General features: G+C 34.4%; 3 protein-coding genes across 8 annotated transcripts in view; 1 reads left to right on the top strand and 2 right to left on the bottom strand.

The window, feature by feature from the left end:
* LOC108720623 (ATPase WRNIP1) overlaps nucleotides 1-4,006 on the top strand; it is a 5,348-nt gene extending 1,342 nt beyond the window's left edge. For all 5 annotated transcript variants that reach the window (XM_018444732.1, XM_018444733.1, XM_018444734.1 and 2 more), the window contains 6 exons: nucleotides 235-640; nucleotides 826-1,014; nucleotides 1,095-1,965; nucleotides 3,054-3,275; nucleotides 3,335-3,454; nucleotides 3,939-4,006. In XM_018444732.1, the coding sequence (XP_018300234.1) occupies nucleotides 359-640; nucleotides 826-1,014; nucleotides 1,095-1,965; nucleotides 3,054-3,275; nucleotides 3,335-3,444 (1,674 nt within the window). In that variant the 5' untranslated portion in view covers nucleotides 235-358 and the 3' untranslated portion in view covers nucleotides 3,445-3,454; nucleotides 3,939-4,006. The remainder of the gene's footprint in view (nucleotides 1-234; nucleotides 641-825; nucleotides 1,015-1,094; nucleotides 1,966-3,053; nucleotides 3,276-3,334; nucleotides 3,455-3,938) is intronic.
* On the bottom strand, nucleotides 3,787-9,106 carry LOC108720624 (UPF0585 protein C16orf13 homolog A). 2 transcript variants are annotated; one of them, XM_018444736.1, is made up of 3 exons: nucleotides 8,791-9,106; nucleotides 4,761-4,844; nucleotides 3,787-4,492 (listed from the first exon to the last, which is right to left on the bottom strand). In XM_018444736.1, the coding sequence occupies exons 2-3, from the start codon at nucleotides 4,790-4,792 to the stop codon at nucleotides 3,850-3,852; spliced, it is 675 nt and encodes a 224-aa protein (XP_018300238.1). In that variant the 5' UTR covers nucleotides 4,793-4,844; nucleotides 8,791-9,106; the 3' UTR covers nucleotides 3,787-3,849. The 2 variants fall into 2 exon arrangements, with proteins under 2 accessions (XP_018300238.1, XP_018300239.1); XM_018444737.1 differs by lacking the exon at nucleotides 8,791-9,106 and having other exon boundaries at nucleotides 3,787-4,516; nucleotides 4,761-4,841.
* Nucleotides 5,189-10,091, bottom strand: LOC108720622 (dnaJ homolog subfamily C member 21). The gene is made up of 2 exons (XM_018444730.1): nucleotides 9,941-10,091; nucleotides 5,189-7,409 (listed from the first exon to the last, which is right to left on the bottom strand). The coding sequence occupies exon 2, from the start codon at nucleotides 7,378-7,380 to the stop codon at nucleotides 5,452-5,454; it is 1,929 nt and encodes a 642-aa protein (XP_018300232.1). The 5' UTR covers nucleotides 7,381-7,409; nucleotides 9,941-10,091; the 3' UTR covers nucleotides 5,189-5,451.

Genomic DNA, 10,091 nt, shown 5'->3' on the forward strand with positions numbered 1-10,091 from the left:
ATATTTATATTAAAAACCTTTTTGATATTATAAATTGTATTATTTATGAGAACCTAACGCTTAAACGTCCGACTACTGGGACATTTACCTTACATATAACAGAATTCTCGGTTTTTTTTTTAAATAATTAGAGATTGCGATTTACTCTCGCATTCAATTAATTATATTAATTATATAATTTTTGTTTATATTTTTTAAATCTTATTAATAAATATTGTCTTTTTTATATTTCAGCTTTTCAGCTATTCTGTATTAAGAGGGGTTTACAGAGTTTATATTCATTGTTTATTATTATATCTATATCATTGTAGCCATCATTAAATACAAAGAAGAATCAGGACTTGATTATTTTATAAATATGAATACTGATAAAGTATCATGTCCGATATGTACCAAGGAATTCGCTTTTTCTGTTATCGAATCTCATGCTAGCAAGTGTTTATTCCTGAACGAACCTACAAAGGATGAAAGTACAATGTTGTTTAAAGACTCTAGCCCCATGAGTAAAAGAAGCAAACTAAAGCCAGCAAGTGCGAAAAAAACTAATCAAATATCTGTTAAAAGGAAGAGTTCTTTGGACCAGTTTTCTTCCCAAAGTTTCAAGGATGAAGAAGATGCTAAAGATATGCCACAGAAAAGTGTAATTTTTTATTCTAAACTATAATAATTATAGTGTAATAAAATAAATTTGCACAATTACATATAAATTACATACAAAACTGTAGCGCTCAACTTTGTATTTCGTAATATGCTTAATCAAATTTTTCTGCGTTGCAATTTTTCCTATAAAGAAATTCTTATATATTATATAAAAAAAATTTATAGGCAGAAAACGAATGCAAAAAGTTGCGTGGAAACGGACATGTACCCCTCGCAGAACAAATGAGACCTACGTCGCTACTAAACTTTGTAGGCCAAAGACATATCCTAGGACCTCGCACCATAATCTCCGAACTCTTGCAAAAAGGCGAAATACCTAATATGATTCTCTGGGGTCCGCCTGGATGTGGCAAAGTATTATTGCATGTCCTTGGAATTTTCTGTGCGAATGTATATAGGAACATATATTAGTTTTTTTTTCTCTTTTTTTGCAGACGTCTTTGGCTAATGTCATCGCGCACATGTGTAAGAATGATGCTAATCACAAGCTACGATACGTTAAGCTCTCTGCTGCGATGGCCGGTGTCCAGGAGGTAAAGGAAGTCATTAGTATCGCTGGTAATCATGCCAAATATGCGCAGCATACGATAGTGTTCATGGATGAGATACATAGATTCAACAAGATGCAGCAAGATGTGTTTCTGCCGCACGTCGAGTCGGGAATCATTACTTTGATCGGGGCCACGACGGAAAATCCCTCGTTCAGTTTAAACTCTGCGTTGCTGAGTCGATGCAGAGTGATTGTTTTGCACAAATTATCCGTCGCAAATCTGCTATCGATCTTGAAGCGTGCAGTAACTTCGCTGGGAGGTATAATACACGCATCTCCGGATAAAAACGAAAGCACTTTACAAGATATCAGTGAAGAAAACACGCTAGAAAAAAACAAAGTCATCGAGATGGAACCATCCTGCAATACAAAATTCATTATAGATGAACCGACAATAGAGTGGTTAGCTGAAACTTGCGATGGTGATGCTCGAATAGCGCTGGGAGGATTAGAAATGGCAGTACGATGCAAAGCACCGAATGAGAAGGAATTTCTAGACATTGGTCCAGCTATAATAACGCTTGACGACATTAAGGAAAGCTTAAAGAAAACGCATATGTTGTACGACAAGAAAGGCGAGCAACATTACGACATGATTTCTGCGTTACACAAATCTGTCAGAGCTAGCGACGAAAATGCTTCGCTTTATTGGTTGACTAGAATGATCGCCGGCGGTGAGGATCCGGTTTATATCGCGCGAAGATTGGTGAGGATGGCTAGCGAAGATATCGGTTTAGCTGATCCGAAAGCTCTTGGTTAGTAAATTGTTTATTTACGATTTTCGAGCTCACGCACATAAAATACATATTTTACTTTTTAATAATTGGAATTACATCATTGTAAACAGGGTGATTACTAAGTACTCTAAAAGATTTAAGGGGTGATTCCTCACACAAATTCGAGACGAAAACTTCACATGACCATATATGTCCGAAACGACTTAGTTTCAAAGATACAGGATATCAGATTTCAGCCAATCATCGAGTTGTCTATATTGTCTGCAAAGTTGAAAAAAAATTTCCAAAAATGTAAAGTTAAAGGAAAAAAATTTCATCATGACATATCTTGTATTTAAAATTAAGCCGTTTTTGGACATATGAAAGGATAGAAATTTTCAAAGGTTTCTCTATCGCTCGGGGATAGTTTTATTTCTATGTTTTCTTATGTATTTGTCTTCGTAGAAATCAAAATAACCATTATAATAACGCCAGACTTAAGGAAAAATTGGTACATCAAAATAAATGAATAAAATCCTTATTCGCATCATTATAAAATCACTGTCAGTTATGTTTCAATAATTTATTTATGAAATTAATTCCAAATTAGATCAAATGCGCGTAATATTGCGCCACAAAACGTTAATTAGATTATATTTTTCATTATAACATTGTCATCTCGCACTCCAAGTGTTATTCATCATTTGGAGTGGGGGAAATGGTAACCGAGGTTATTCGCATTTAATCCAAATTTTTTTTGGAATTAATTTCATAAATTATTGAAACATAATTGAGTGATTTGGTAACGATGTAAATAAGGATTTTATTCATTTTATTTCGATGTATCAATTTTTCTTGTCTGGCGTAATTATAATGATTATTTTCAGTTTCTACGTAGAAAAACACATAAGAAAACATAGAAATAAAACGATTCCTGAGCGGTAGCGAAATCTTCGAAAATTTCTACTCTCCTTTAAATTTAGTGTGAGAAATCACTCCTTAAATCTTTTAAAGTTTGTTAGTAACCACCTTGTATAATAGATTTGAAGAATGATTAATATTTATGACAAGACATTTAGATTTTACTAGATCTGACAAATATATTCGATAATAAATATTGTGTACAGGAATAGCAATGCACACGATGCACGGGTGCAAAATGATCGGAATGCCGGAATGTGATGTTCTTTTGGCACAATGTACGACATATTTAGCGAGAGCACCAAAATCCAGATTAATGGAAGATGCACTTAGAGCTGCGCAAAAAGTGATAGCTGAGCATAAGGGTCCACAACCAGGAGTTCCTCTGCATTTGAGGAATGCTCCCACAAGACTCATGAAAGATTTGGGTAATTATTTTATTTTTTTTTTATCAATTTGCTCTCGATAAATCAAATAATTATTTTAGAGTATGGTAAGGGATATAATATGATGCACAAGGATGAATCTGGATTAAGCTACCTGCCGGAGGGATTGGAAGATTTAGATTTCTTTGGAGATGATGACGACGATACTTAGAAATGCTGTGGTAAATGCTTCAGTTTAGATATATTTTGTCCATGTATTGTATTATTTTTTATTACAAAAAGGTATTCTTATTATATTTTATAAGTTTTATATTAAAATCTTAGATCTCTCAGGGATTAAAATTTTAAACATAAACGTAAATTTAAGCACATACATATATATATATAAAATATTTTTACTTAGTTATTTTTAATAGTTGTATGTGTATATATATAGGATGTATATAATATTGTAACAGTATTAAACAATTTTTAACAATCGCGCGTTTGTGCGATAAAAAAAAGTGATGCTTTAACTCTGTTGAATAGAAATAAACTTATACATATATATATTTAAGCTTATATTAGCGACAATTTTTTGTTCATATGACAAACCTGATTCATGAGTTTCGATTACTTATAAATGAGCACATTTTTTCCAAATGATCGTTTTATTATTAGCGGGCATATCTACGATTTCTATTAATCTAATATTATTTTCCTCAGCTAATTTTTTCAAATCTGTTACATCCCGCAAACCCCAACTTGGATCCTGCAATTTCAAGGATTCGTTGAAATCTACATTACTCTGCGGAGTGATTTGACCATCAAAAGCGTACGGTCCGTAGGTGATTAGTAACCCATTTGGCTTCAGCAACTGATTCGCATTATTAAATAAACCAATAGTACACTGGTACGGCGAAATATGTATCATGTTCGCATTATATATATATTCTAAACTGTTCGGTTTGAAGTTACCGTTACCCCATAGCCGGTAATCAGTGGTGATGTCAATTCCAATGGGGGTTTTTATATTAGAGTATCCATGCGCGTACGCAGCGATGCTATCCAGAAGTTTTAGATCGTATTCCGAGGGGTAAAATGTAACTTGTGGAAAATGCGGCGCGAAATGTGCCACGTGTTGTCCCGTACCGGAGGATATTTCCAGGAGGATCTGATTTGTGCCAGGTTGGATATATCGTTTTAAAACCGATAATATTGGATCCTTATTACGGTCCGCCGCAGGGTAAATGAGCTTTTTGGCAGCCATAGTGTGTGACCTTGAAGAAATTCAGTTTCACTTCCTATAGAAAGTTTGTAGATGCATATGTTATTACATAATTACCTGCTGTTATATTGCAAAGCGACGTGTATATAGATTTTGTAAAATTTATTAAAATATATCATGTTATTTTTTTATCTTGTATATATCATATTACTTTATATCCCGATTATTTTATTTTAAAGACTTAACTAACTTATGCCACTTTGAAATTAAACAGCTCAAATAAGATGCAAATGCTTGTTATTTTTAAATGTGCACCTCACCTGTGATTAACAGCGTAATGAATAATATTCATTTATATGTATTATGCTTATAGTCGTGGCATCTATAGCAAGAGATTGCACACCCTGAAAAACGCAAATATTTCTTTGTACTATTATATAAAATATTGTATATTTTTATTTTCTTAGGAAATTTATTGCAGTAAATCTTAATCATTGAAACTTTTGATTGGAAAATAATTATCAATGCTTAGGAAACACTCAATTAAGTTAATAGTTCGATCAACTTAAAATATTATAGAATGAAAAAATAAATAGCACATTGATATGATAAAGAATGAAAACAATATTAATTTAATGATAATGGTATTGATATTTATTAATGGATATTTATAATAACAACTAGTTATAATAAAACTAGTTACATTATATATTTACGATATATAATTTTCATTCTTATAGCTTGTCGAAACACATTTACATTCGATTGCTAATCGTCGTTTTATAAATTGATAATATTGTCCTAAAGAAATTGGAGGTGTCATCAAATTATAAATATTTTAATAGGTTTTTGTACAAGATCATCCAAGATATATACACAAAAACGTAATTCCTATATAGAATCCTGAGGGGGTGTGTATCATACATAAGATATCTTTCATGTCAATTATAACAAATTAAACTGTTATTATTTAATTATGATAATAATTTAACATTTCATAATAAGTTGGATTCAACGTTTTTTCTTATCTGAGTCGTCTTTTTCTTTAGATGTTGCTTTTTTCTTCTTCTCTTGACTCTTTTTATTTTTCGATAATTCTGGTATATATACGGAGTGTCCAGTTTTCTTTAAATGCTCAAATAGTTTATTTTTGCTAGAAAACTCGGATGAGCAAGAAACACAGCGATGAGCCAATTCATCCATATTCACAATCGGATCCTTTTTATTTTTGCCCCTGTTCTCTCGTTCCTCTTTCTTAGAATTTTTCTTTGCTTTGTCGGTTTTCAGTCTTTCGTTAATAACACTTGCTTCTTCCATCCCTTCACTTTCTGTTTCCTCTGTTTCTTGTTCCTCTTTACGCGTCTCTTCCTTTCGCAACTGTTTATTTATCTCCACTTTTCTCTGTTGTAACTTTTTTCGTTGTTTTTTCGACAGCCATATTTCCTCGTTAATGCTCTCCGTGTCGTCATCACTAGCAAGTTCAAGCATAGGATTAGGATTCTGAATATTACGTTTTCTCTTCTTCTTTTTCTTCTGACGATTCGGCAATGCGACGTCTTCATCCTGATCAGACATTAATTCGTCCTCGGATGTTATATCATCATCTTCATTTTCCACTTTAGATGAAAATGATGTACTTTCGCCCATCTCTGATGCCGCAGCCAATAGGACATCTCCATAGTTGTTTATCTTCTTTTTGTCGATTGTTGATTGAGAACATTCTGGATTTTCCTCAACGTCCGACGTCAGTTCGGCAGGAGAGAGATTACTGTTATCCTCGTCATCGTTCCGTCTTGAGTCGCTACGAGGAAGATTTAACAAGAAATCGGGCATCTGTGAATCTGTTGCTAACCTGGGTCCATTTAACGAAACTGATTCTTCTTTTGTACTCGAATCGCTTTCCCGAGAACTACTGTGGAGGTCCTCGTCCTCGACGTCGTTCGGTGTAACGTACTTGAGTGCGCTGACATTTTCTTTATGTTTTTTTGAATTCTCATGATTTGTAAAGGTCTTGTGCGTTTGGAAAACCTTATCACAGGCGATACAGTAAAACGCTTCTGGATTACTATTTCTTGTTGTTACTTTCCTGTCATCTGTTCCAAATTCTGCCGTTAGATTCGCCTCGATATTCTTCAGCTCTGCTTCCATGTTCGAGAACTTGGACCATTCAGATTCGATCTGATCTCGCAATAATTTCTGCCTCTCCAATAGATGTGCCTTCCTTCGCTCCTCTGCCTTGCGAAAGTTCTCGCGAGCGCGTTCAGCTAGCTTCGCTGCATATGCTTGTACTCGCTTGTCGCGTTTGCGGACAAAGGCAACCAAATTCCGCACCTGCTCATTCCTCTCACGCCTCGCCTTATCGCGCACTTTCTTGTTCTCTTTCTCGGCAATTCTGAGAATGCGTCGATTCCGCATTTCACGTATATCGTACGGATCCAGCCAAGCGTAGGATCGCTTGGTGCTGTAACTCTGCCAGTAGGCGTAGAAATCGCCTACCACATCTTCGTATGAACTCTGGGAGTCGCCGAAGCTGGGAACCTCTTCATCAGACTCGCCGTCTTTGGCAAACTCGGCGTCCTCCGCTGCCAATTGCTCAAAAACGTTTCTGTAGATGGTATAGAAACCCTTCTCATCGTCTCCGTAACCTTTAAAGCATGAGAGAGAGAAATATAGGAAAAGATTAATGGAGTCATCCTTGTAATCCTCTCCGATACCACCCTTCAGGATGGCCTCTCGATGATTGTCGTACCAAGCACGTTCGTGGGAATCGCTCAATATCTCCCACGCCTGTTGGATAAGCTGGAACTGTTCTTTAGCTTCATCTGGGCTTTCGAGATTCTTGTCTGGATGCCATTTCAACGCTAGTTTCCTGTATGCCTTTTTTATTTCATCATCAGGAGCATCTCTTGCAACTCCTAATACTTCATAGTGGCACTTCATTGTGTTGTCGTACGTATGATTATATACATCTGTTGGACACAATTTCCTTACTTAAACCACAAACTGTGCACTAAAAGAATTTAAATTATTAAATTATGAAATCAAACAGCTTCTAATGTAACTCAACAGTTAGTTTGATTAGAAATGATTTACGAGCGCACTTTTGCTTTGTTATACAAATATAAAAATGTAAAACAACATATGAAAGTATGAAGGTAAAGCTATACAAGGTAGACCATTTTAATCAATACACGCGAATATCTCGTCAGGTAAGCAAGATAGCGAAAAATGTTTCAGACCGAAGTTGTATGGGTTTGAGGAGGACATAAGGTGGTATCATTAGTTTGACCTTGAATAGTTGCTTGAAGATCACGTGAAGGTCACTTTGAATTTCTTAAATGGAAACCCTTATTTTTCATTGGATATTCTTGTAACTTACTTCAAGAGCTTTCCAAAACACTATAATAAAATATTTTTTCATCAAGTACTTTTTTAGTTATGATGCTCGAAAGTTACAGTACCTCTGGCATTTAGTATTATCCAAGGTGTCCGACCGACAGCTAAAATCTCTTAAATGTTGTTTAGGACCATGAACTGGAGAACATTTATCAAAATCGAGGCCATTGGAAGTTGTACATCTTATTTTCATTTTTACGTTAAAATGATTTTTTAGTGTAAAAATGAAAATAAGAAGAACAATGGCCTTGATCTTAACAAATGTTATCTAGTTCATGATCTTAAACAACATTTAACAGGTTTAGCTGTCTGTATTTTAGCTGTCGGTCGGACACCTTGGATAATGCTAAATCCCGGAGGTATTGTAACTTTCGAACATCATAACTAAAAAAGTACTTGATGAAAAAATATTTTATTATAGTGTTTTGGAAAGCTCTCGAAGTAAGCTACAAGAATATACAATGAAAAATAAGGGTTTCCATCTAAGAAGTTGAAGGTAATCTTCACGTGACCTTCAAGCAACTATGAATAGTCAAGGTTAAACTAATGACACCATCTTATGTCCTCCTCAAAGCTATACAACTTTGGTCTGAAACATTTTTCGCTATTTTGCTTACCTGACGAAATATTCGCATGTATTGATTAAAATGGCCTACCTGCATATTAAGAAACCTCATTGTGTTATAAATGCAAATAGAATACAATCTAATTTAATTTTTAAAATTCCCTACAACAATACAGTTCTCTGAAGGATGTCTTTAGGACATAGAACATTCTCTGGACAGGTTTAGAACATCCCTTGTTGAATTATGTTACGGATCTTATAGCAGATTTCCAGACAGTGATTCTTTATTCACTTTAAAATCCACTTTTAAAATTTTATCAATAAGAATCATGTTATTTATGATATAATCCATGTTCTACCTTGAAATACCTTAAAGTACCTTAAAATACCTCCAATTTCCAATTCTAATCTTAATAGCTCCTGTCTTTCTTCTTATATCGGAGACGATATAGCCAACGATTATGTCATTAAATACTAATAATGAATGACGATTCAAGATTCAACCTGGTAAACTCTATCAAATCGAGAGAAATGACAAGGGTGACGATCTCGTAAATTATTTCGCAACAAGAAATAATTAAGCATTTAATAATTAAGCATTTCGGTAATTGTTTAGAATCCCTCCTCATTCTTCCGATTTTGATAAAATTAGGCTCATTCGACGCGTTTCTGTATGAAATGAAAGAATCTGACCGAAAAAAATGCAACACTGCCCCGCAAAGCGAGATATTAATAATTTTTTTTTTGGAGTGTTCCTCGGATGAGGAAAAAAAAACACCTTCAACCCTAAAATGAGTATAAAGTTGATGGCTATTCAGGTTAGGAAGTCTATCGGCCATGAAAAAGACCCTTCTCTGTCTTGCTATGTGTGAAAAGTTGTAAACTCGTATGGAAAATGGAATCGTTTATGGGTTTCCAACTTGGCACGCAAAGCGAGATTTAATTTTATAAAATTGACTTTAGTTTTATGGGAAGGGGGAGGCAGGAACCCTTTGCACATATGTCATGTACTTTGCGTTTGCGATTGTAGAGGATTTCGTCCCTCTCCCCTTCCATCTAAGGCGGGGCTTGAATCAACTTTAATCAACTTTAATCAAATTTAATCATTACGACGACGTCATTAAATTCAGATAAATTAAGCGTGAGATCTCTAGTCCCCGTAGAGACTATCACGAGATCTTTGATCCAAAATCAATGCATGGTACTGTGATTCTTTATTTGGATCGGAAAACCAAAAAGGGGATTAAAAAGAAGAAATCAACTTTAATCACTAATATCACTTCGCGGAACAGTGTCGTATTTTTTCGGCTAAATTCTTTCGTTTCGTGTAGAAACACGTCGAATAAGCCTAATTATATCAAATTCGGAGGTGAAGAGAAAATTTTAAACAATTATCAGCATTTCCTTTCCGTCTTATTACTATTTCAAAGAAAATTTGCGTGTACAAAATATATGTATCAATATAGCGATCACGATTTTTATCATCCATTCCAATTACTAATTATTGTTGGTCGTCAGTAGAAAAGAACTGGAGCTTACCTAAAAAGATTTTGGACAACTGATGCGCAATCGATGTAAAATAATCAAAATTACAATTACTGAAGATGATGACGGTTGTGCATTTAATGCATAATAACTATAATTATTATATTATATGTTTATCTCAATAAGATATTCCCTAATGACTGGC

Source organism: Mycetomoellerius zeteki, unplaced genomic scaffold (assembly GCF_001594055.1).
Source record: "Mycetomoellerius zeteki isolate Tzet28-1 unplaced genomic scaffold, Tzet1.0 scaffold154, whole genome shotgun sequence".
Lineage (NCBI taxonomy): Eukaryota > Metazoa > Arthropoda > Insecta > Hymenoptera > Formicidae > Mycetomoellerius > Mycetomoellerius zeteki.